Here is a 27,339-nt window from a genome sequence, read left to right as displayed (position 1 = left end):
ACAGAGGGGAGGGCGGCGGTGGTGGCAGCAATTGAGGGCAGGAGCACTGAGAGGAGGAGGGGTGAGCTAACAGGCAAACACTAAAGGTTACCATCCACCATTTCACATCAAATATCAAGGACACCAGTAATTACCGCATACAGCTGAGAGGTTCCGACACAGGCTGGGGTATCTCTTCTATCTGACCTTGCGTCCACGTGAACTGAAATGCTGGAAGGGTGACTACACGGAGAAACAAAATAAAACTAGGAAATGACACTCACTAATTGCAATACTCCCAAAGTGCAGTGTACGCTCATTACATGTCAGGATGTGTCCAGTTTTCCCATCTCTTTTCTCCCTGGATCTAATCCTATTGCCGCTGCGCAAACACAGCCTACAATCCTCACCTTTTTGTCAATGTCGGGAAGCATAACACAGCATCTCAATTGGTTTTAAATTTATTTTTAAGGGGTAGCTGTGTCAGGACACAGAGGAGCAAGAGCAGGGAAATAAATGGGAAATGAAGGTAAAAAAAAAACTCCTATTAACATCCCTCTGTTACTGAGTGTTCTCTGTGTGTGTGTAGCTGCAGAATGAACCAAGGGTGTCAGCCTGTGAATTTTTGCTTGCTGGCTTTGTGGGTGGGCACAGGGCCTGGGGTGCATGTGCTGGCTGGGCTAATGCAGAGTCAACCGGGAGAATTTGATCCCTGGTTTGGAAGGCCAGGCGTATTGTTAAATTCCCGGATTAGGCGGCTGTAAAGGGAGGGAACGCTAACTGTGGTGGTCAGCAGGCTCGGCTGGGATCAGCACGCTTATTGAGGCTGTTCTGAGTGGCCGTCACCACCCGATAGCCCGAGATGACACGATGCCCAGCCACGTCGCCCCCCTCACCACTAACCCACATATCACACCTACGTACAGAAAGTCCCAAATAACTGTGCTAAAATCTGCCGTGGCTGCTAATTAATTCTCACAATAGGTCAGCCAGCTGCTCGGTCATGTTGGACATGCTTTGACTGCACGTCTGGATTAGCTGACAGTTTGGAGCTGTGCGACAGGGAATAGTTCTTGTGTATTATCAGATGAAATTTAAAAGAAAAAAAAGAGCACGCTCTCTATGAATAAATCTTTCTGGAATATGTTTACAGCTAAAACAAGATGAGCTCACAATTTCGAATTCCAGAGGTTTCGAATGCACAGCTCTGAGCCAAGAATAGCCATGATGCAAAAGTGTGACTGCGCCACGCATGAGACATGTCTTACAATGAAAGCAAGAAGTGTGGAGTCTCCAGCCGACAATGATCAATTAGAAACTCGCTCAGGTACCGCGCATGCTGTCATGGCTTATTTGGGTGTTGTTGCCACTGCTGTTGTTTATTGAGCCTCAGCCATTAGGGTTTCTTGGGGAAGAGGTGGTGTTGAGCGTGCGTGCGTGTTAGTGTGTGTATGTGTGTGTGTGTGAACCCCCCCACATCCTCTTGTTTTTCTCCTTAGGGAAGGCAAGCATGTCTCCAGTCATTACAGGCGGTGCGTTTGAGGTGAGCAGGGTGCTGTGTGTCTACGCTCGGCTCTTCAGTCATTTGAAAGCCACCCCTCCCGTCTGCCCGCCCGCTCCCCTGCTCAGTCTGGGTCTGTGTGTCGCGGTTGGGAGGCACTAGCTCGTGTCATTGCTCTCTGGGGCATTGCCCCTGCCCTGTTTGCCTGTCTGTTTACCTTTCGCTTAGTCTGCCATCTAGTCTCGTCCGTCTTCTTGTGTCACCTTGCTGCCGTGGCGTGGCAGGCCTGGCGGTGTCTGTCCTTTTAGCCAGGCTTCAAAATGACACTGGTTGGGAGATCATTGCAGAGACGCTTTCACACATTCTTTAATATTAACGACATGTTGTGCGCCTGCACATGTCAACATGTTTGTGCAGAGAAACGGCTGAGCGGCTTTCACACATGAATTTCAGACACTGTTGGAAGCATAGTGTCCGCGGTCGCTCTTTGTCACACAGCAAGGCTTGGCCAATCACAACTCATCGCTTTTTTTTAACGTGCGGGGTGACTGACACGAAGCGGTACATTTTGTCCCAAACCGTAATCTTTTACTTAACACAACAAAGTAGTTTTTAATAACTAAACTTAAACATCCATCCGTTTTCTTCTGATTATCCAATTCAAGGTCACAGGGCTTGAGCCATAGGGCGAGAGACACGTACAGGTCACCAATTGTTGAATTGCCACCAATGGTGCACACTGTACACATTTGGAAGACGTGTTAAAGAACACCTCACAAAATCTTTTAACAGCTCACCTTGTTTCCAGAAAGAGCCGCATTGGTAGAGCTAAGTAAACACTGTAATTGCTGATCATTTTGCCCCATAGACGAGGAGAACTGTCTCACATCAACATGCAGGTGAGTCTTGTTTAATGGCCTGCATAGACACACATCCAGTGCTGGAGGCTTCATGATCCCCTCATTAGAAATGAGCACAAGCACAAACGAGCACCAGTAACGTAGCATTATACTGACATCGCAATGTTGCGTGACAGCTAAACGCGGGTTAAAGTGTGGTGTTCTCAAACGCAACTCCATCAGGTAGTGTTGAGAAAATTTCATGTGTGAAAACAGTTCAACTAAGTGCTCACAGAGCACTGACCATTAAAACAGGTTTATTTAGTTTTTAAAGAACTGCATGTTGTGCTCAGCAGGAGGCTTGAATGCTCTCAATATTTTGGTTTTAGGCTACCAGGGTGTCTATTCTCAGACTGTTTCGGGGACTCATTTTTTTCATAGTGTTTTGAAAAAGTACCCTTTTTTGCACACAGATAATCAGAATTAATATTTTTAAACAATCTATCAGAAATCATACCAACAATCTAAAGAAACAGCTGACAAAGAAAGTCATTGACATCTGTCAGAATGGAAAGTTTAAGGCTCTGGGACTCCACTGAACCACAGTCATAGCCATTATCCACCATGACTCATCCAGATGGTCACAAAACAACCCAGAACAGGAAGAAACATTTATTTTAACTGATTCATTCATCTATATATATATATATATATATATATATATATATATATATATATATATATATATATATATAGTGAGTGTGTAAATAAACACTTTATTTATAACAGATAAGATTAACGCATGCTGTCGTGTCTCTGTGCTAAATATGAAGCTAAGATCTGTTAGTAATTCACTGGCTTGATTGCTGAAGCTGACGTGATGTGCAGTTAGTCAGGTTTGCTTTAACTGCTGAGTAACTGTTAGCTGTAGCTTCACATTTAGCACAGAGACATGACAGATCACATGAATACCACATGAACAGGGAAAGTCGGCGAAATCTGAGATGCGACTTATCGAGTTGTTGATCTCATAACGATGTGACACGTTTTCCAAGAAGACGAACTATTTAAGTCTAAAGACGAAGTGGTTGTATTATTAGCTGCATATATGATCAAAGCAGAAGTAAAACTATGCATAGTGGTAGCTGTAGCAGGCTATCTGTTAATAGTGTCAGCAGTGGTTCTAAGTATCAGTGGTGATAACAGTAGCTGGATTAGAGCTAGCTCATTACCTGCCTTCTCTATCTCTAAGAGACTACTTGCAGATTCTGTCGGGAACAAGTCAGGCGTCAGTCTGCATCAGCATCTGTTTGACAAGCAATTGAGGCCATTAGTATGTACAGTTTGTACTCGGTGTATTTGTTTATGTCAGTCTTACTCCCTGGAGCCGGTGGTGGTGTGATGGTATAATTCACCACTCCGCCTGCTTCCCGGAAACCGCTGCTTGGAACAACAAGTTTCATTGGAAAGCAGTCATGAGATATGAATGAGTCACTCTCAGCTGGGCAAAGGTATCTGCTGAAGAGAGAGGAGGAGGGGAGGAGTGAGAGAGACAGAATCTTGATGATTATCATCTGATTGCTTCAGCAACCAGATGATGACAGTGAGCAGAGTTGTTTTTATGGCAACCTTAATGATTATTTATTAAATCTGCCTTTCGCTGTCGCACCAAGCCTATTACACAGAGTCGCTGCATAGTTTGTTTTCCTCTTTCGGACACACTAGCTACAGCCGAATGACAAATTAAAGGAAAAAACCTGAACGTGCCTGTGGAGTGGAGGCTTTTTAACACCGCTGCTTTCTGTGGTGGGATGAAGCAGTTTAGTCACCGGTCATGCTCTGTGGTGTGTCTTATCAATGTTCAAATGTCACCTCCATCAAAAAACTCCAAATGGGGAAATATAAGTAAAAGAATGTGCAATAAAATTGAAGTGACATGTGCAAGCAAGACACGTTGAAGCATCTCTGCTGGGTTGTAGTGGTCCAACACTTCACTGAGACAGCTGATGTAGGTTTTTCCTTTAATTTGTCACCAGTATGTATGTTACCTCTAATTGGAACTGAAACCTACACTGTGTGAGTCACCATAGATCAAAGTGTTCACTCAAGCATTCACCTATTATGTAATCTTGGGAAAATGGCCTCAGAAAGGGGCTATCGTGGAAACGATTAGGCTAAAGAAAATTCACAATGGAGCCTGACAAAAGCCACGGCATAAAAGGTTATGAAGGGAAACAAGGGGTTTCAGGATAGGATTTCCTTTTGATAGGGAAAGAAAACAAGCAAAGTTAAGGGACAGAGAGAGGCTGACATAGGGGAGGAACTTGTAAAAGGAAATGCCGATGACACACAGATCAAATAAATGACATAACCGTTCAAAGTTCAGCAGCCTTCACTGGTAGGTGAGGTCATACTGGGTAGGATTTGTTAATTTGGCAACGACCAGCGGTTAGCAGCCGACTCCGTGTGTCCTAATGTACAGACAGGCGCTGAGTCGACAAAGCCTGTTTGGAGTCAACCTTTAAAAGTCACGACCTTAGTGAAAGGTGCAGCAGAGCTGATGTGTTTCCTATACAGCACGGACACCTAAAGTTCACACTCTGCATCAGCTGCTGCTGATCAGCTATCCTGACGAAAACGCAATTATGATAAAGCGCAGCTCACAATAAAGATTTTCCAAAGTTCATTGCTTACAGTGCCATAAACTTTGCTTGGATGAGTCTTACCCTGCACTTGGATTGATACAAGGAAGCAGGCTCTTAAAGGCTTACTCATACTGCAGTGCTCCTGCTGCTCCAAGTTTCACTTTAAATGGTTGTTTGTTACAACACAAACCAGGGGGGGAGGAAAAGTCCCACTTTGTTTGACCCAGTGGATGAAAACAAAGCCATTTCTCCACGTTTTTGCTTGTTTTGTTTCCTTTTCACTTCTGCCTTTATCGTAAAGTTTCATCCGAAACTCATTTGTGACCCAGATCTGTGACAGATCACAGATCAGGTGAGCACGATAAGCAAGCAGTGGAGTCACATTGTTCACAGCTGTGTGAGGACAAAGACCCCCTCGGCAGAAGACTGTATCCTAGGTCAGTGACTTATATTGAGATGTGAACTCAGCATAGGGCGGGAGGTGACTGTAAACGCAGATTTGGTAAAAGATGAGAAGGAAAAAAGGGTACAAAGCTCGTTATACTTATTGGATTTTTGGAATCAACTCAAAATGACATATTAAATCCACAATACAGTGTGAAACAGCTGCAGGCTGTGTAGTTCCCCTTCTCTATGTCAAATGGCTTTACCAAATAAGGAAGTTCCTCCCAAGTAACATGACGCCAGGTGAGTTGTGGCTTGAGGATTAAAGATTGACACAGGGATTAGTTTTGTGCATGGGGATAAAAGGAAGTCTAAGAATAGAAAAAGAGCAGTGGAGGCTAAAGACTGTATCTGCACAGACAGCGAAAACAAAAGAAGTTGAGACATTTTTTTATTCCCAGCTTGGCGAAATTTGTAACAACAGACTGTTTTACAAACGCGGTGCACTGGAGCAGATGTTGGTCTGCTTCGCCATAAGCAAACCCATCTCTGGAAATATCATAAAAATAATCCGCTTTTCCGAAACAACCCATTAACCTTTGTAATGAAAAAAAAAGCGGCGAGTGGCTATCGTTTATCCCAGTTTATACCGACAACCTGAATCGACCACGAGCCAAACCGTCCGAGATGTTGGTGGCTGTAATGTGCAGAAAATAAATGAGAACAGGCCTCGCAAAAGCGATGTTTAAGCAGATATTTAATTAAAGTAGCAAAACAACAGTCACTTCCACATGAGAGAGATTGTAGATTACAGATATCACGAAACTGTGAGTCACTGTGAGTGTTATTCATGCACGAGGAATTCGCTGGCCTGTTTTCTGCAACTGGGTGATAGTTGATCCTGTACAAGAAGCTGGGAATACCACATTCAGCTCACTGTGCTCACGGTCATGTTGACCTGATAACCCCCCCCCCACACACACACACAGCTAAACACTCTTCTTTCTCCTATCTCACACCCTAAAGTGTACAGTGAGTGTACAGCCCAGCTTTCTAATCAGTGGGTTGGACCAGTGTTTATAAAGTGGCCAGCCCCCGAAAGAGCCAGAGAGTGCTGGTTCCCACAGAGGTTGGCAGAAAATAATAAAATGCTTAACATTCTTCCACCCCGTATAATGGTAGCAGCCTTTAGTGCAGTGTTGGCATCACTAGAGGGAAAAAAACAAGTTGCAGCCCCTGAATGCACCACCCCGTGTGAGACAATGACCATTGAACTGTCCCGCAGATTTTCCGGCACTTTTTAAGATCTACTGCTGAAATCGCTCCCCGTGTGACAGCGGCATTCAAACAAAGCGCTACTTGAAATCTTTGGCTGGCACAATATGTATTGGTAGAAGTGAATGAAGCTCAGCTTGTAGGGGGTATGTGTGGTCCTTTCACTGTTTGTTTTTTTCTATGTTCCAGAAATGTAGCTGGAGACTGTTTGTTTCATTTGAGCAGCGAGACTCCCGAGGGCTACGAGAGCATGTCTGTGAATCACAGAAACAGACTCACTGTTGCTACTCACTCGAGTGATAACCTTAAGGCTGTATGACACAGCCTCCACGGTCAGTGGTAATTTGCTGTTGTCAAAACACCCCCAGCATACGTAAGTTTATACGCTTACAAATTCCTGCTACGTTACGGTCCTTTGTGATTTGACACGGACACTTTTTTGCTCTTTGCGAACGGATTTCAAGGCAGCACAGCAACCACGTGTTTAAAATCTCTCATTTATTGAGTCTTTTATTTCAATATTTTAATGATTTATGTTTAAAATAATATAACCTTAAGGTTTAAATGGTTTGGTTAATCCTCACATATTGCTTGCTTGTGAGCTGGGTATATGCAACACATAAAGACTAAGAATCTGCATGCTGAAGCGAGGCAACGCAATGGTAATTATTTCTAAAAATCTTGCTTCTTGGCATGGTAACACTTTAATTATGAAGTCTCCAAATTAACTTTAATTACAATCGTTAAAGGGACCAAAAAAAGTAAGTGAGACTGGATGAAAACAATAGTTTTTTCCCCATTTTGTAATTTTGTCACGCATGTCTATTCAGAGCTCTTATAATGTCTCTTATAATGTCTTGCTGTAAGATATTTATCACATTCACTGTGCAATTTTCACCATCTTACGTTTATGTGACTACATTTGTGGGTAACATTTGCTAACTAGCACTAAACACAGTCCAGAACTGACCCCACTTTTTCAGTTTTGTTGGTATTTAGTTATAAATGATTGGTCGTGCTGACTTTTGTGGCGCTGAAATAAATGTGATTGGAAAGTTGTCACAGTTTATCCCCACAGTGTCATGAATTTGGACCCAATTTCACGACATGTCTATCCAAGAATACTAATAAGGCCAGATTTACTAACACAATGCACGTCGCACTGTTTGGAAAACAGTTCAAATTTTGTGAATCACCCATAAAACTAAGAAAACCTAAGCAGATCTACAAAAGTAGCGATGCAATACAATGTCTGTGAGGTTCATCTTCTAGGAATTATGGCGCTCATTTACGTAAATGTGAATCTTTCACTGAGTGGAAACATTTTACTGAAAACTTTACCTAGAAAAGTTCAATGAATCTCCACAGACTGCAGGATATATTCTCCGGGGACCACGAGTAACCACAGAATGAGTGACATTGCCATACATGTTTGATTCTTGATGTTGTTTTTGTTTCTTTGGGGGTTTTTAATCCAAATGAACAAATATCAACAATAATTCAATTTTTTTTCAAATCTGAAAATAACTGGTTCCAGTATTTAGTTGGATGCGCCTGGTAGAATCAGGCAGCAGTGCTGCATAATATCTTGTTGTTCTCCCCTGAGAAATCTCACCCACTGACATAACAATGAATGAGCTGAAAAAAGAAAAACCTCATCAGCATCATTTCATTTTTCTGTTGAGTAAGAAATCTGGCAATAAAATTAAATAGAAGGTATAAATGGACAATAATGGCACCTTTCCTAAGGCCAAGACATTCTGAGGAACTGTTTTTGTCTTTAATTATGGCAGAGCTGTTGATTGCAAATTAGCCGCAGAGCTGAGCTCAGCATACTTAAATTGATGTACTTTAAAGGTCAGTGATGATAAATATGGAATTAAAATGCTCTATTGCGTGTGTATAAAGACACAAACTAAAAATAAAAATCTCAAACGCTCGGGATGACCAACCCAGGCCTGCTTACCAAAAACAAAGAAAGATCTATTTTGCCCTCTGAGTGCAGCTTTGATCGGGGACGACCCTCCATCGTACTGGAGGTGGACGATATTGATTTCCACCCCAGTATATCAGCAAACTGATATATCAGCCTGTTCTGAATGCGAGCACACAAAGCAATTCACGACCCTCTATCGCCAAACATCACATGAGCATTGTGACTGATTGCTGTGTCTCATGTCCGCTCAGCTAAAACACACACATCCACGCACTCATGGGGCCCACTCTTCATCCTCAAGGTCAAGAGCTGCTGGGGGGCCAGGGGCTCCTCACTGACGACCTGATGGGGTTGACACCGCATGACCCATTGTGCGCACGTGTTGATCTGTCCCAAGCGTTGCCTGACAGCTGCACGTAAGGCAGGCGTCGCCCTAAACCATCAATGCATTTCAATGAGAGGATCTCAACATGTCTGTGTGTGTGTGTGTGTGTGTGTGTGTGTGTGTGTGTGTGTGTGTGTGTGTGTGTGTGTGTGTGTGTGTGTGTGTGTGTGTGGCAGGAGGGGGCAGGTAATGTAGCAAGCAGGGGACTGCAACAACACTAAACACATTTGCAGGCTGGACGAGCCTCAGCCACGTGGAGTGTGTAATCCAAAACCAGGCCAATGATTATCGCCCCCTCCCCACACGAGCACTGACTCAATTCTGATTTATGATTCGAATGAATATCGATTTTCCAGGAGCTCCCCCCCCCCGATTCCTTCTCTCTTTCCTTCCATTTCTCCTTTTAGCAAAAGAGTGAATGATGTATGTACATTGATTTCCAATCAGTTATTTTTATTCTCATTTTATTTAAGCTTGGACAAATTTTCAGTGGCCCCAGAGGAGAGCAATGCATCTCTATCAATAGCTCTGTGCCTCATTACTAACTGGCCTTCTGATTGTAAGCAGGCAAATAATGAGTTTATTTCTCGAGTCAGCCACGTCTGCTCCAAGATGCCGCGGACACAAATTTGTTACCCAACAGCGTTTGACACTGACACTTAAAGTAAATTATAACATCAGCTCATTTATCTTGTTTATCTGTTGTATATAAATGTCTAGTGTGTTTGCATGTGGAGCTAAAGAAAAGGCTACTATTGGTAGTTCATTTTCTAAAATTCATTATTCTGCAGGTAGTTTAACTGTAATTGTGTCATTGGTGCTGTGGCTTTAACTTTACACACAAGAGGTGTGTTTGTGTATTTAATTGCTCATAAATTTAACTTCTCATTTGGTCATTTGCCCGATCACATTCCATTCAGTTTGATTTATATAGCACCAAATCACAACTGCAGTCACCTCAAGGCGCTTTATATATTGTAAGGTAAAAACTCTACAATAAAACCGGACCAATCAAATGTCCCGCTTTAGGCAAGCACTTGGCGACAGCGGGAAGGAAAAATTCCCTTTTAACAGGAAGAAACATCCAGACGTGACAAGCTGGGATCGAAGGGAAGGAGACAGGACAAAGGACACACTGTGGAAGACAGACAGAGATTAATAATAACTAATGATTAAATATAGAGTGGTGTATAAACACATGTGAATGAAAAAAGGTGCGTGAAGAAGAAACACTTCACATCATGGGAAGCCCTTAGTTTGCAGCCTAGGCCTATTGCGGTGTAACTATGGGAGGATTCAGGGTCTAAACCCTTTCAGCCCAACTGTAAGCTTTTTTACAGTAGAGAGGGTGTCTGGTTCCTGGATCCAAAGTGGGAGCGGGCCTGAAAGCTCCCAATCTACTTTATATATAATTCACACATAAAGTGATTTTCTCATTTCATACTTTTTTGTAGCTGGTTGGACATTCCAGGTGTTCATTGCAAAGGCAACACACGAATGGATTCACCATCATCAGCTCCCATTGGTAAATGCTTCAATTACTCGTCTCGAAGCTTTCTCGTGATTGGCCCACTTTGTGCCAAAAATGACTGCTTCACCTGTCAAAGACACAAGTCATGTCCCTTAAAAAAATAAATCTATCACTCTTTAAAATTGTACATTGTGTCACATTAAACTGGAACAAAACGTAATATCATTGCTGCATTGATTGCAGCTTAAAAAAGGCAGTGAAGAACTGCCTCGTATTCTTTGTCATTTCCAGCAGGGAGCAACTCCTTGGTTTCATAGTCGTGTGGTTGTGCAGAAATCTGAGGGAAAACAACCGTTTGGCTCACTTGCTCTGAGTTTATGAAACACAACCAACATGTTCAACTCGAGGCTTCAGGCTGGGACTTCTCTAAGCAGTGGCCGATGTCATGGTGGCCACATCTGACTTTTGTATACAGTCTGTGGCTGCAACTAATAAAAATGTTCATGTTTGGCTGTTCTTGATATCATACCCAATTTATCGGTTAATCCTCAGTCTATAAATAGTTAAATGTCCATCACAAGGCAAAATTGACATCATTAGATGTTTTGTAAGAACTAAGCATCAAACTTTTTAGACGTAATCTATGTTAATCAGATACTCACGTCCAGTCATAACTTACAGGAAGGTGATAAAAAAAACTGGAGATCAGCCTAATCTCTCTTCCCAAACCCACTTTTAAAACACATCAGTAGGTCTCCACTGCACCCAGGATATTCAGAAAACCCCATAGAACAACTCACTGATTGGGTTGACAATGATTCATTGAAATGGGTCATCCTGTAATTGCTCTTTCCTGTGGCTACTGGCTGGGCTGGGATTACATAACGATGATAAAGCTCCGGACCTGGCCTTCTGAGATAAAAGCTGCCATGCAGGACCCCGTGCATTCTCTAAATGCTTCATCTAAGAGGTCTTCTGAAGGAAGTGATTACTGCGGAGCTGCCCACTATTGCTCCGACGGGACCCGGCGGCGTACTCTGTTATTCATCAAACGGTGTAAGCTCTGGCAACTTCGGAAATACGTGAATAATGAAGCCGGGCATATTATTGTACGATGATAAGCCGCACATTCTGTTACATTTCACGCGGTGACAAAAGAAGTTTTAAAAGCTCTTATAGAATGGACATGTCTGCTGAGTCCTGGAGGGGCCACAATGAATAGCCCCATTAGTAACATCAAAGCAGAGTGGAATTCTTTTGCAGGGCTACTGAGGCCAGCTCCAGGCTTCACAAGACATCCCATTGCCATATGACCAAATCAGATGCTCTGGGTGACCAACGTGACCTCACAGCTGAGAGCAGCACAAAGGGCGCTCAGTTGTCTATTCGGGCCAGCGACAGAAAAATAGTGCCACTTAGAACACAATGCAAGTCCTGTGTTGTGGTGTTGTTTATCTCATGAGGACCAGCTGTGCCAGGCTGTGCAGCAACTCAGTGCTGTGAACTTATGCAATAGCTGCAGGAAGGAGATGCCTCTGTGGCACGCGAGTAATTCTCCAAAGAGGAAATGATAAGAATAAAGCTGGGTGACGTAGAGTAATGGCCAGATATGTGATGGAATGCTACTGGAATGAAACGTCATCCGCGAGATGACAGGAAGGAATTTTGTGTTGGTGTAAACTGTCACGTTTCTCCTTTGATAAACACAACTATGCGTACTGTTAGAGTCTGCCTACACTAAAGTATAGGTATGTGAAAAGAAACATCCAGGCTATGAAAAATGTTAGTCTTGTCTGATAGTGTTGACTGTCATGCCCTTTTTAATTTTTTTTATAGCCTATAGCACATTTAAACAACAGAAGCTGACCCAAAGACAGGCACATTTAAATTTTAAGTCTCAAGTAAAAGAAAAAAAAAGTTTACAAAGACACAAAAAGTTTGCTTTCATCTTAACTAATTACTGTGGAAGTAAAAATCGTGGTGACTTAGAGTCATTAAGATGCATTCAGAATTCATCGTATAAATCATGACGCACTCCTCTCCCCTACAAAAGCTGCCTTTATAAGGTGAAAGTATCGGTATCGGCAATACTTGGGGCATATCAAAATGTGCAGTATGGCACAGCACTAGTACTTCTCACTTCTCATATTAAAACAAAAGATGAAGACAAGTAGTGGAACTATTCTAAAAGTGTGTTTTCCTCACTTCCTGTCTACACAAACACGGGGCACAGCAGTGCAAAGTTAGGCTCAAAGATTTGGTTAAATTCCCGCCTAAACATGGTCTAGAATGATCTTGGGAATAATTGAGTGTTAATTTATACAGGATTTTCTCCATGTATCATAATAATTAAATTGGGGTAAAACAAACTCTTTAACTTTGGGGAACTACTGTTGAATATTAATTCTGCGTTGTGCTCTTTTAAGTGCAAATTAGGGTTTAAAAAGATACTTTAAAAAAACCCCAGTAAGGGCTGCACTTGTCAAACCTCAACCACAGAGTGCAACTTTGATCTTCCTTCAGTAAATCAGCGATAAAGCAGAAGTCTACATGAATGTAGTCATAGAGGAGAACTGAGGACTAATGTTTCCTCTAATGGCAGCGTGTGTCGTGATAACATAATATCCTGCCATCCATTAGTCACCGTGTCCCAAGACACGTCTTCACCGAGTGGAACTTTCAATGGCTCTTGTCAACACAAGCACTTCGCCACAGTTACGGCCTTGAAGACAACCCCCTTCAAACAACACTGTTGCAACTGCTACTTGTGACAAAAGTTGCACACATGTACACAAGAGGTTTCACCACAGAAGAGAAACTGTTTCGGCTCACATGCGCTGTCTGTGGCGAAACACCGTCGACAGAAAAAAAGACTACGGCGAAAAGAGCCCGTCGCTGGTTATATATATGTGGCTATAAATACCAGCCAATCAGAGACGAGCCACTGAGAGTTAAACGAACCACTTAAAAGCGGAGATGAGTTAGCGGACCGACGCGATTGGTCGGCTGTGATATCATTCGCGGGCCCTTGCTCTTCTCGTCGCTAATTGGTGGAAAGGGAGGCGGGCGTAACTGATGACGACGAGGGGGCGGCAGAGGAGAAGAGGGAAGGAGGGGAGGGGGCATCGAGGTTTGAAGAGGGAAGTTTGCAGAGCGCAGTTGTTCCCCATCCAGTGTGGTGCAGTGTTTGCAAATACCTTGAACGAGAGCGAGAGAAGAAGGAAAGGGGGGGATTGACTGGCTGACTGACGCGCGGAGTCTTCTTCTGGTGCTGCTGCTGAGTACAAGTCGTTTGCATCGCGGAGGGATCGCTGCTGTGTCTTTCACTGGGTTTTCTACCTGAGAAAAATATATTTAAGTGCAGCTAAAACAAATTTAAATAATAAAAAATCACAAGCTCGGGGAAAAATGGATGTTCTACCCATGTGCAGCATCTTTCAAGAACTTCAAATAGTTCACGACACGGGCTATTTCTCAGCCTTACCGTCACTGGAGGAGTACTGGCAGCAGGTGAATATAAGTTAATGTATCCGCTAGCAGCTCTTTTTTTCCACTACTAAGTCTCAATTTGAGCCTGTAAGGCAAAGCGGAACTGAGCAGATTTCATGCTCTTCTTGCTGTAACACATGACACGGCGGACAACTTCAAATGTATTTATATGTACTATGTCCGTGTATGTACGCTGATAACGGTTGTACAAAAACAGGCTCCCGCTGCTTAGACGGATCCCGTTTCATTTTCTGTTTGGTTCTGAAGTTTGTGGCCGGCTGAAGTGGATCAGTGTGTCAGTCTGACAGCTGGAGTCCGAGATGAATGGGGAGAGAGTAACTCGAGCAGAATCGGCGTGCTGCTGCTTCACTGCCACTGCTCTGTTTGGAGCACGGCTTCTGCTTGTTTTTCGGCCGATGCTTTCAGGGCACTGGGGTGCTTCTGTCAACTGCTGACACATGCTGGCGAATGACAGCGGTTGTGGGAAGGAAGTGCAGTTTGAAATCAGCATGAGAGTAGAGGATGTCGTTGTCGGTGCTTTTCAAATCACAAAGTTATAAGTCTGTTGTGGGATCTGCGTTATACGTCTCTGTGCTTCAGAGCATTTGCTTTCCTTTACGAAGCAGATGTTTGTATCATTCTTGGGATTTGAATGGGCTCCACGGCATAACGATATCAAAATGTCAAGCCTCGGCCAATTACTCCTCCTCCTCGCATGAGTAGACACCAGCACAGCTGGAAAAATGTAGTGTAAAAGCTGCAGAGGCCTAGAGGAGAATATTTATAAAAGCTGCTGTCTCAGAACTCTTCTTCTAATGACCCCCCTCCTCCTTTTTTGCTTTTTAACTTTAAGGGCCCTGTAGAAGTTAGTAAATTTAGAGTCAGTGAATCTTTTCACAGCTGGGGCTTGGAGGGGCTGACAGTGAGGGGAAGGACTGATTGCATGACAGCGGTCCTGCATGAGGACAAGCAGCTGAAATGTTGGAGGGGGAAGTTGAGGAGCTTCCTTAAAAGGACTCTATATTTGTTGAGTGAGTCATTGTGGAGTGCTGAAATGACACTGCACGTTTGGCTGCAGGAGAGCTCAGAGCTGAGGCTGCTCAATGAACTCCATGTGGTCGCGTCGTGTTATGATGCCCAATCAGCGGTGGAGGGGGCTGAGCTGAGCAAAGGAGACACATGATTAGTGACGCCGGCATCAGGAAATGCAAATAATGGCGGTTTCTAGAAGCATGTGTCTTTATTTTTTCCCCAAATTGGCCATCAAAAGTTTAAAGTTTTGAAAATCGGGGCTTAGCTTTTAAGACGTATATCAGCGTGCGTCATGTGATACAAAGAAGCAGCAAATATTGGTTGTTTTTTCTTTAATTTTCCTTCTATTGCTTAATCAGTGCAGCCTCATTACTGCACATGCAGAAATAGCAGAAATTTGCTGGTTTCCCGCTGTAAGCGTTTAGCAAATATTCCACCAGCCAAAAGCATACTGGGGATGTGCGCATGCATGATTTAAAAGGATTTCCCCTCTCGCAGAAGCATTTTGCTGCTATGAGTGAATGTGCTGTGACTCATCTGTTCTTACTGTCTTTTTCTTTTGCATTCATCCAGACATGCTTGGAGCTGGAGCGCTACCTGCAGAGCGAGCCTTACGTCTCCACATCCGACCTCAAGTTCGACAGCCAAGAGGACCTCTGGAGCAAGCTGATCTTGGCCTGCGGGGATAAGGCCAAGGCCGAGTCTGACCCAAAGGCCCACGAGGAGGACAATCAGGACAGCCAAATCTTGGAAACCAACAGTGTGAATTCAGACGCCAGCAGCGAGGCTTCAGACAGTTCTGAGGAGCTCTCGCCCACTCACAGCTTTACCTCCAACCCTCTGGGCTCTGTCTTGGTTGGCTCTGGACCTTTTAGCCCCTCTGTCATTAGCACACCTCCATCCTCTCCCGAGGCCAACTCGGAGGCCAGCGGCGCGATGAGCAGCTGGGTGAGCACGCATGCCGAGTTGCACTTGCCGGTCAAAATCAGGAGCGGCGGCGTGGCAAAGAGCTCGGAAAAGACGGGACTTGCCTGCGGAGACGCATCTCCGGACGGCAGGAGGCGTGTGCACAGGTGCCATTTCAATGGGTGTCGCAAGGTTTACACAAAGAGCTCCCACCTAAAAGCACACCAGCGCACACACACAGGTGAGTCCCGGCTCTATCTGCCCCAGAGTAAAAACAGAAAAGGGGGATACAAGGAAAGACAGTACTTTCTTTAAAAACATAAAATCTCAGATTTTATTGAGTCGATGCCAGGAGTGCTGTTAATTCAGTCTTCCACCTTAATGGCATCGTCTGCCCATTGTGTCATGTAATTAAAGGTCCACAGTGCATGATGTCCTCAGCTGGAGCGCTGAGTATTAGCTCTGCATGGCTGGATAGCTAAACTGTGACCTAATCTATCTGGAATGTGACTGACTGAGCCAGAGAGAGAGCGAGGAGAGGGGGGGTTTACAAGGGGGAGGGGTTGTACGTAGGAGATAAAAGGACTTCAAAACAGATTGGGTTTCACCATGGGAAAGGGGAGACTGGCTGAGGAGCCGGGGGGACTGAACTGGGAGGTGCTTTGACTGGTCATTCCAATGTCCCTTGTGTTTGATCAGCAGTGTGAAATTGCACTTGCGGCTTCTTCTTTTTTTCCCCTCCCTCTGTTTTGCATTTTAAATATCCCACACATTCAGCCACACTGCAGCACTGTTGACATTCTTGGCATGTTTCGAGCTGCATGCACGCAGAGCCTGTGAGCCAACAGGTTCAGTGGTATCCCAGGTTTCAGACAGCTTTGTCAGTCCGTCTTCCTGATTGATTTGAATGAACGAAACAAGCATGTCATCACACCAGGAGGAAATGTTAGCGCGGGTTTTAACCAGTCTTCTTGTTTGCTCCCGCAGGTGAGAAACCATACAGGTGTTCGTGGGAGGGCTGCGAGTGGCGTTTTGCACGAAGCGACGAGCTGACCAGACACTTCAGGAAGCACACCGGGGCAAAGCCATTTAAATGCAGTCACTGTGACAGGTAAGCTGGGCTGTTTATCTCTGAGCATCGTCACCGGGCTTCTGATAAGACTGCTTTTGTTCTCATGGGATCTGATTTTTAATTTATTATTTTCACTTCCCATGCATCATCCTAGCAGTGATGCTTGTCTTTAGACTGAAAGCACATTCATGTAGCCCAAAAAACTAGTACTCGACTAATGAATAGATCGCTCTGATATATCGGGTAATGCTAACTCAGTATACACATGTTGATATTTTTGGCCAGTTTGTCTAGTAAAAATGTGACATAGCATATTTCAGGCCCAACAGAAGCTTATGAGTCAGATGTCAAGATTGCTTGTCTGCGTTGATGTTTGGACTCTAATTTTTAGAGTCTTTGACACAAAAATCAGGAAAAGCCAGGCTGCAGGAAAAATGAAGCAACTGGCTTCTTCATATTACGAATTTCTCAGTTTAGGTCTGCAGATTGCAACGACTATCTTCATGCCCTACAGCGTGCCTCATCCAGCATCTTACTGACTTTCTCTCTCGCCTCCCCCCAATCTATCCACAGATGTTTCTCCAGGTCTGACCATCTGGCTCTTCACATGAAGAGGCACATCTAGAGCGGGGTGAGCGCCGAGCGACGCCACAAAGTGGGGGGGGAAAAAAAGTTTTGAAAAGGGGAGAGGAAGGAAAAAAAATGTAAACAAACGCCGCCTCCCGACCAGTCTCTTGGTTGAACTGTCCCAGAGCAGGGTGGCGGGAGAGTGTTCCAGCCAAAGCATGCCGTTTTGCACCATACTGAAACCCAGTGCCTCCGGGACCTCTCTTCGGAGAAAGGCGCTCTGAAGGTCGTCTGTTGCAACAAGAGGACAAAATCATGGATGGGCAAGTTTTTTTTGTCGGTTTTTTTCTTTTTGTTTTTTTTTGGATTGAGAAGGACTTAAAACACACACAGACACACACAAAAAGACAAAACTAAACAAAAAAAACAGAAGAAATAAAAAGAAAAGACAATTAAAGAGTGAATGATTTGTACGTATGGTGCATGATGTTTTGGGGACATCTCCCAGACAGCAGATACACTGGTACTTTACTAAGCTGTCTGAGGCAAGCATGTGTGCACTGTGAATGTCTGTGATTGGCTACCGGACCCCCCTCCTCCCCATCTGGAAGAGAGAGGAGAGGAAGAGGAGAATTTTGGGGGGTAGAAGAGATGGGATTGGCGGATGGGCTGGTACCGATGTTGCTGTGGACTGAGCATTCTGGGAGAAGCATTCCGCTTGTGTTTCCCTGGTGGCGGTGTGAGGATGAGGCAGGGAGGAAGCTCCTGCCTGCCTGCCTTGTGTGGTAACCAGACTTGGGTGAGGGAGGGGGGGCCCCCCTGCTTCTCTGAAGCTAGCGAGGCCTTGGGTTTGACCAGAGCCAGTGACAAAGAGAGAGAGAGAGAGGTGCTGACATGTCACCTTCTGGTCTGTGTAACCTAGGGACCAAAACACCCCCCTACCCCCCTCCCCTCTCTTGGTCACTGTATGACAGGAGCTTTTTTTGGTGTTTTTGGTGCAGCTACTAAATGTGCAATGTGTTATGTAGCCTGGTTTATTATTTTTTTACAAGCTACAAAGCTCATTTGTAGTCCAATTGTATAAGCTGTGTGCTTAGAGGTATAACACAACTATACTATAACTTCAGTATCATAGACAGGTGTTGCATGGTTCTAGGGTTTCTTCATTTCCTGTTTCCACTGTAATCAGGACTCCAGATAGTTTCAATAAAAGTGCAGCTAAACGGCAAACAGTTAAATGTTACAATATTGTACATAAAGCCTTGACGATTTCCTCTTTTTTTTTTTTCTTTTTTTTTTTAATATATATTTTAACACTTAAATCCATTGCCTTCATTCTGGTTTGTCAGATCACCCCTGCTTGCTAACATTCTCATTCATTCTTTGCCTTGAGGAGTCATTTTGGATTTTTTTGTACTTTCTTTCCAATAATGCACTGTTGACCTTTTAATGGTGCCTTATGCAAGTGACTCGGCCCTCTGGGGTAGCCGTGGTTTTGCTCCCTTTGGGGTGTCACATTTGTTGTCTGGGTGATTTGCGAAAAGCTTAATCAAGGCTCAATTACAAATGAAATTGCACCTACTTTGTGTTTAAACTAGTTTTTTCTGGCAGTTAATTTGTTGTTTAAATGTAAATGTTCACAAAAGTACCTTTTCTGAGTCAACTGCCTTTTTTTTTTTCCCCGTCTCTTTTTGAGTCGGAGCACCAGTTTAGTCGATGTAAATGCCATTAATTTAAGTTTGAACTTGTACATAGGACAAATGCTGTATGTTTAGAGCACTTAAATTCATTTATTAAAGATGTTAACTACTGTGTAGTATGTACTGAAGTCCATCACACACAGTGCTGCTCCTCTCATTCACCGGTGTCCTTCCCCACCCCGGTTTGACCACCCCCCTTTCCTTGTCCCTGCATCCCTTCGAGTGGGACTGAAGGGGGGAAAAAAGCTAAAGATTTATTGTAATTAACAGGCTGCAGTCGGACAGGCCTCGCCTTGTACCGCCTCACAGTAATGAATTGCTAAAGGCTTTGTTGGCATGGAATCTGTCACAGACTGCTGACTGTGTAGGTTGGTTATTGACCTGTCTGGAGAGCTTTGTTTTAGCCAAGCTGCAACAGTATTATGAAAACCACAGGAGTGAGCCGGGTGGGGTGAATGGAGGCTCTCAGGATCTGGGAAATTTGGCCACAAAAAAAGCTCATCAAAGTTTCTGTTTGGAGGTGGAGCGAGAAGGACCCTCAACGACAAAGTAGAGCCCAACCCCCCGACTCCCAAACCGCTCGGGCTTCTACCGATTACTGCTTTAGGATAAATCTTTGTGCGGCACTGTCTCTAGGTCAGCGACCCGGCTGCAGGAATCCAATGTCGCAGCAAGTTGCAGAGCGGCATGCTCCGACATATGGATTTCAGATGAGCGGGCACTGGAGACGGGGATGAGTACAAACTTGAAAGTGCTTGCTGCGATAGATTTTGGGAGCGCTGGCAAGGCCCTTGGCAGGCAAAGAGCAGGAACATCCATTCTGCGAAAACAGCAGCCGATACTGTTCCAAGTGATAATTGAGCCTTGATTCAGCCTCATGCTTTTTTTCTTTCCTTCTTGTCTTTGCTCGCATTTCTTTTTTTTCACATCTCCATCATCACTTTCATCTCCACTACCCAAACTACTCTGTCTCTCACACACACACACAGAGCTCTTTGTTCTCTAAAATCTTTGTATTTAAAAAAAAGGAAAAAAAAACTTTTGTAAAATTGTTATGTTTATGCTTTATGAAATTTTTATTTGAAATTGTTTTGCAAAATTGTTATATTTCTGTATGAATGTATTTTTTATTGGAATAAGAAATTCTTATCTGACCTTGGCTCGCCTCCTTTGTCTCATTTGTTGATTCTCCTCCTGAGTTATGCTTTATTACTGTGAACCCCCCCCCCCCCCCCCCCCCTTTTTTTTTCCATTTTCTTTTTGGGTTTTTTGTAAAATTTTTCTTTTTTTTTTTTTTTTTTTTTTTTTTTTTTTTGGCTGGAGGAATATATTTTTAACTTGCCCTGCAGCTACAAAGATCACATTAGATCAGAGCTGTGGTTGAAACACTGCATACTTTGTTTCTGAACAACCTCGCCTCTTCCTGACTCATACATACCTTTGTCTCTTGAATGACCATCTTTGGAGAAGCTGGCTCTCAAACACAGAAACCTTGGTGGCAAACATTCAAATTTTTGCTTGGTTTTTTGTTTTTTCTTCCCACCCCCAGAAAAGTTTCAGTAAAATCCCGGTACAGCGGTTTCAAGTCTAAAAACGACTGACTGCTCAGAGCTAGCTAGCTCTCATCAAAGCAGAATAAATAATTTATCTCCGTCTCCTACAGCCCGTGGCATTTAATTAGAGAGCCGCTTTTATACATTTGTTAGATAATTACTCTACTTGACACAGATAATGATACAAAACAGCAGTGTATAAAGCAAAGAGTCTAGTTTAAGCTACAAACTAACAGGAAAATAAGAGTTAGATAAAACAACACCCTTCTTCTCTGCTTCCCGTGCTGATGACCTCGAATGGGCAGGCAACTTATTAGCACCTCTGATTTTCAGTAAAAGCCCTGTGGTTTCTAAATGAAGCTCTGCCTGCAGTTGGTAATTAAGCTCGCTCCTCCCGGCTTTGGAGTGGTGAAGAACGTTGTTTTTTTTTCCCCCACTTAAATCCTGGAGTTCCTTGATCTCTCAAAACTGCTGCCCTGCTTGGTTTGTCAACTTCACATCTACCAAGCATGCAAAATGCACCATTATTGAGCATTAAAAAAAGGGGGATAGCATTCCAAGCCAGTCCAAGCCACTCGCTTGACCCGCTCGTAGAGAAAATCCCTGTTCTGTGTTCTTTAACCTCTGCAGCTGGGAGCCAGGCAGATGTTGAATTCACTTTCCACTGCTGCTGACTCACATCCTCGCTGTACCTCTTGTGAAGTGGACCATATTGGATAAAGCTTCTCATGACTGTGGCATCGAGACCGCGTATTGCCTTTGATGTGTTCAGAGCTCCACGTGCTTTCCCACATTGATGCTGAAACCCGAAGGATTACTGGAAACAATCCATCACTTTTCAATCTCGTACGTCTTTTAATGTCTCAGCGGACAGTGCAGCCCAAGGCTCGCGTTTCCTGACAACGTGAAGCGCTGGAAATGCGGTTTTGTCATAAGGGCATGTAATAAATGACCAAGCAGTGGTGGAAAGTGACCAACAGCTACAAGCCATCTCTCAGAATGAGACTGGACATTAAAGATATAGTCACAGGGGACATTTTGTCTCCAAGCTAGTAGTTTTATTTTTGAGACTTTTGCAAAATATAAAATAAAATATTGGGGTTGGCTAAACTTTGTTTCAAAAGTTATGCCCTCCACTATGTTTGATTTAGTTAAAACACCCTCTGTTAAACATTTGTCATTGGTTTACTCCAATTTAGACCTTAAAGAGGACCTATTTTATGTCATATTTATTGTTACAATGCTGGATGCTTACATTAAGCATGGCTAAAGTGTTAAATAATGAGGACAGCATATGTGCACGTCACTTCCGTGAGCCTATAGCTGCAGTTTTGGCTCTCTCATTGAGCTGATATCCCTACTATGGTAATCTCAAGCACAAAGCTCTGTCCATGTGAACAGAGGCCCACCCACTCCCTGAGAGGCAACCAATCAGAGGAAATTTGGCTTAAATGGAGGTGGAAGAGAGCTAAAGTATAAGACAAATAAGGATTATTGTGAGTCATGCAAAGCTACTTTTGTAGAAAGAAAGAATAAATATGTGGAGCTTGATATCAACATAATAGGTCTCCATTTATATTAAGTGGAACTCTTAATGTGCACCACTTTAATGAAAACGTAATTGAGAGGTGTTGCTTTTGCAAGTTCAACATAGTGCAAGTGAAAGTGTTTAACTATTAAATGTCTTCCAAAGAAAGCCTGGAGTAGAACACATATACTAGGCGTGAGGAGAAAAATATGACCCTGCATGCACTTCCAAAAAAGTCTGCCGGCATCTCTGCCAAAAAAAAAAAAATTGTGGTGCCCTCTGAAAAATATCTTTTGACCTTTTTTTTTCATTGTAAGTAAAAGAGTATAAAAAATAAACATTGAAAAACTAGCTTAATATAAAGTGAAATAACAGTTATTTGGTTGAGCAACCAATCTCTGAAGCGGTTGACAAATCATTTACAAAAAGAGTGTACTCTAAAGGCTTTTCTAATTTTACACCCTTACCCGACCTGGTAATGCTAGAAAAGATTGGGCACGTTAGTCGCCATCAATTCAAAGTTTTCTCAGGTCCATGTCAGCTGTATCAGTGGATCTCGATGAATGTGACTATCTCTCACTACATAATTGCAGCGGGATTACTATTTTATCATTCCCTTTCAAGCGGAAGGCCTTCCAATTGTGGATAGTAAAATAAATCATTATCCAAAATTGCTGTGAAATAACAGACATGCTGCAGGAGTGAGAGATTGCTCTGGCTGAGTTTCTCTCAAGCACGCACACACAAAATGGACTGTGATGGAGGTACACAGTGAGTTAAATGAGGGGAAATAATAAGGAAAGAGGAGGTTATCAGGCTCTGAGCCTGGTTCATTCAGCCTGCCAGACTGCAAGTCATCACATATGCAGACTTTACTCGAGCGTCAGGGCTTTCTCTCCCTCTCTTTCTGCTAATAGACTCTATTAGGACTTGGCTTGTATGGGAAATAGGAGTGAAATCAGAGGTCAGCGACCCTCCTTTATGTGCCTTGGCTTGAGAGAACCACAACAGCAGTCGCCACCGCTGTGCCATAATCGCCATCATCACCAGCCCCATCATCATCATTGATGGCGTCTGCCTCGCTAACATTGTCGTTCCCTTTTCAATCCTCAATGTCACTGTTGTCGTCAAAAGTGCCTCTCTGCTTTTCTTACTCTAATGCGCCCTAATATTAATCCTCCTCCTTGGATCCCCCTCCTTAAATAATGCATACTTCCTTAAACGAACCCCCCATAGTAAATTAGATTCTGCACTTAATTACCGTCTTGCAATTAGCAAAAAGAAATGAGAGAGGATCTAAGAACATTGCCCACAACAAAATGTACCAGATTAGATTTTTTTTGTTTTTTTCTCTTCCTCCTCTGTTTTGTTTTGTATTTAAGCCCCAGAAATATGAAGAGCTAAAGCTTTTTTACCGCTTTTAACACAGATTAATTTCCGTCTAAAGCTATCAGTTCTTTTGAAAATTGAGATGCAATCCTCAGAGAGAGCCCGGCTTGCCCCGAAAGAAGCAACAGCCTCTCAAGAAATCTGACAGAGACACAGTGTAGCAAAACCTCCGCCTGCTGATGTAACTAAGTGTGACCTTGTGGCAGAACCCGGGGTGAACCAGCGAACACGTCTGAGTCTTATGCAAAATAGCATGGGTAACTTCATTAGTACAAGTTTTTAGCGGGTGGATTAGTGTCTGACTAATAAAAATTATTTACAGAAGCCACTGGTAGGATTAACCCTGACTGATTTAAATTGTATTTTGCTTCTTTAAGTGAATTTATATCAGCAATATGATTAGTAAACACTAACTGCAGTTAGGTGTGCAGATTTACTTGCTAGTCGGCATGAATTAGCTGTAGGTACGGTGGCCCTGAGCGGTCAAACTCAGTACAACTTTAAGAAAAGTCCACAAAAGCACATGAAACACAACAGAATCAAACACTGCAAAAGCTTACAAAAATAAAAGTCATGCCGGAGCAGCTGCAGAGGTGACACGCTATTAGCCGTTTAGCTAATAGCAAACATGTATCCACGGTATTACTTGGATTGTGTGATTAAGAGAGATTTGTGTTCGCCCTCACAACAATCAGATGAATCCTTGCTTCTTTTACGGATGTAGAAAACAGTGTTTTCTGCAGTTTTGCAGCATGATTGTATTTGCTAGTGTTTCCTTAAGTTGCAATGCATTTGACCTCCCACGGCCACCACATATAGTACACGTCATAATTGTGCTCATCATAATTTTCAGGCATCAGAAAGAGTTTCTAATGGGAAGGAACTATTTATATGGGACAAAACGGAAATTTGGGAAGAAGACTAAGCCTTTCGCTTCTCACTCCCCTTTAGCTCCCTGAACTAGTACAGCAGGGTGTGGATGGTGAAAATAATAATAATAATAATCTGACAAAAAGTACCTAATGGGTCTTTGGGTAAAATGGATCAAATCCGTATTCAGGAACTGTTAAGTCACACAGGGTGGTGTAACTCTAAAAGACTGCTTTGATGAATACTGTGTACAACTCCAGAATACAGAAAGAACATATCAAACGGTGTTGCTGTGTTTGTGAGCTATTTTATTGTTTTGTTTTTGTTTTGGAATAAATCAATTCTCATTTTCGATTTGATGCCAGCCACATAATGACCAAAAGAATTTTCAAAACAGCCAATAAAAACAGTGGAAAAGTTGTGTCACGCTATAAAGAAACACCTGGTGGAATAACCCACAATTAATTAGGTTAATTGTCAACAGGCCGGTAACACAATTTGAGCAAAAACAAAAGATGGTAGAGACACCGAGCCTTTGAGAAGTTAAGGCAGGGAGGTCAGCATCCTGTGGTACATTATATCCTTCAAATACTGTGAGAATTGTGGAAGTCGCCACACTGACTTGGGACAAGATCCAAAAACACCACTCTTGGCTCAAGCTCATCTAATATGGACTGAGGCAAAGTGGTAGATGGCCCTGTGCTCTGATCAAAGGATTGATTGACTGATTATTAAATTTAGGAAATCGTGGATGATTTCCCCTCATCCAGGCTGAAAAGGAGAAGAAGCATTCTCTGCTTGTTACCAGCACAGAATTCAAAACCCAGCATTCATGCTGGTATGGGGGTGCATTAGTGCACGCGACATGGGTAATTTGCACATCCTCAGGGGCATCATGATTTCTGAAGGATTCATATATTATTATGTATTTGGTGCCACATATGCTGCTATCACCAGCAGCCTTTTCTGAAACATCTGTTGCATTAAATATGACAAACAATAAAAAAGGAGGCCCTAAACTGTTGAATTGGAAAATAACTCTAGCCCCTCCTGGAGAACTAGAAGAGAATAGATGGATTTATCACTATTTCGTCTGCTTCATCCATCCTTTCTCTTCCACTTATCCTTACGGAGGGGCTGGAGCCTATCCAAGCTATCATAGCGCAACAGGCAGGTACACACCTTTGACAGGTCGCCAATCTGACACTCCACTACAAAAGGAGACAAGATGGTAGCTATTACTGGCACAGGATTCACTCATCTCCCTTTTCTTTTGGCTACACATGAAGCTGCTGTGTTGCTAACGTTTTGTATTATAGATAGGTTTTCCTGAGCTGCCTTTTTGCTGGCCTTTGTTCATTGTGAAACTAACCTCAGCTCCTGTAAATCCTGTTCACAAGTTGTCAAATAAGCTCAACAAATATCATCAATTTCTCCCAAGCTGCCTGGGCTTGAGAGAAAAAAAGAGTCACTCTCATGTTGAGTCTCAGCCACTTCTAGATGGACACATCACAGGACCATATCCTTCACCTCTGTGGCTTTTATGTGTTACCAATTCAGCCACTGGCTACATAAATGGAAGAACTCACTTAACAGCTGTGTGACAAAGTTTAGTTTGCTTCCAGCAGTGTGGGTGGCATGTTGTCCCCTCTGGACTTACCGTTGCCGCGTGTGCTCACTGCTGTGACTCTTCAGTACTACAAACCCATACAAAGCCCTATAATTGACTTGACCTGACTTGACTCCAGCTCTTGTACACACTTGTTGCCTTCGGTGCTCCCCGTTCTTGCCCAAGTGTGGCCAAAATTTCAACAGATATTGAAGAGCCCACTCAGAGGCTTTAGGGCTTACCGGTACAATCTGCCAGCCTGTTAGCCTGCAGATATATTCCTGATGTCCGTGGATTTTGACAAAGCCTCTGCTTGAAGTTAGAGCGACAGCTGTAACTGTCAATATCTCCATTGCATTGATTTAAAAAACTACTTCACCTAATACTAACACAGAAAACACCACAGTCAACCCAGTACAACAAGGTGGACTGTTTGTGGGGAGCTGTGACTCAGGAGATAGAGCAGGTTGCCGGTCGGTTGGAAGGTTGTTGGTTTGCAGGCCTTTGCGGTATCCTTGGGCACGATACTAAACGAGTTGTTCCCAATGCATCCATCCAAGCGCATACACGAACGTGTGATTTTTGGTGAAAGAGGCTTGTGGTAAAAAGTGCTGTGAGTACTCAGTTAAGAGGTGGGAAGTGCTATTTAAGTACTATTCCATTGGCTGTCTGGCCAAATAAAGTTTAAAGCTCAATAAGATGGCATTACAATATAATTCTCTTGACAACTAAAGCTATAATACTGAGTTATCACCCAGCTCTGAATAAAACCTTACAGCTACATCATATGGAACAGTTTATATGAGAACAAAGGAAAACCACAAAGCAGTCGGTTGATAAATAAACATGCACATCACTGTAAATTGGCCACAGCGCGTGTACGTGTCTGGTTGTCAATGCATGCGTGAGTTGCTTTAATAGAGAGGCACACAGGCTAAGTGACGGAGGAGTCTCTGGGTTCACGCTCAGTCCTCAGAAGATGCATCTCCAGCACACGAGGTAAATCAGTCCATTTGAATACAAATCCGGGTCAAACTGGGTCACAATCATAATTGTCTCTGTAATTAGATTCAGTCTCTGAGTCTCTGGCTTGTGTCAGTCCGGCAGACAGCAGCAGTCTACCCAGGGGGGATGGACCAAAATACACTGTTAGCCTCTGGAGCCAGGGGTCGAGCGGTCAAGAAGGGGTGAGGACAGGATAGTGCACAT

At 43.4% G+C, this 27,339-nt stretch overlaps 1 protein-coding gene across 1 annotated transcript; it reads left to right on the top strand.

The window, feature by feature from the left end:
- The first annotated feature begins 13,540 nt into the window (after window positions 1-13,540).
- On the top strand, window positions 13,541-20,340 carry klf6a (Kruppel like factor 6a). The gene is made up of 4 exons (XM_080865292.1): window positions 13,541-13,925; window positions 15,510-16,083; window positions 16,830-16,953; window positions 17,488-20,340. Exons 1-4 carry the CDS (start codon window positions 13,824-13,826, stop codon window positions 17,537-17,539), a joined length of 852 nt encoding a protein of 283 aa, XP_080721418.1. The 5' UTR covers window positions 13,541-13,823; the 3' UTR covers window positions 17,540-20,340.
- Window positions 20,341-27,339: the final 6,999 nt, after the last annotated feature.

Source organism: Rhamphochromis sp. 'chilingali' (assembly GCF_963969265.1).
Source record: "Rhamphochromis sp. 'chilingali' genome assembly, chromosome: 18".
Lineage (NCBI taxonomy): Eukaryota > Metazoa > Chordata > Actinopteri > Cichliformes > Cichlidae > Rhamphochromis > Rhamphochromis sp. 'chilingali'.
Note: the sequence above shows the minus strand (reverse complement) of the source record. Positions and strands in the feature narration are given on the sequence as shown.

Bases quoted from the DNA above. Each gene is read 5' to 3' on its own strand.
- klf6a (XM_080865292.1), top strand. From the start codon at position 13,824: ATGGATGTTCTACCCATGTGCAGCATCTTTCAAGAACTTCAAATAGTT. The intron at 13,926-15,509 runs GTGAATATAAGT...GCATTCATCCAG, and splicing joins TGGAGGAGTACTGGCAGCAG to ACATGCTTGGAGCTGGAGCG. The intron at 16,954-17,487 runs GTAAGCTGGGCT...ATCTATCCACAG, and splicing joins AAATGCAGTCACTGTGACAG to ATGTTTCTCCAGGTCTGACC.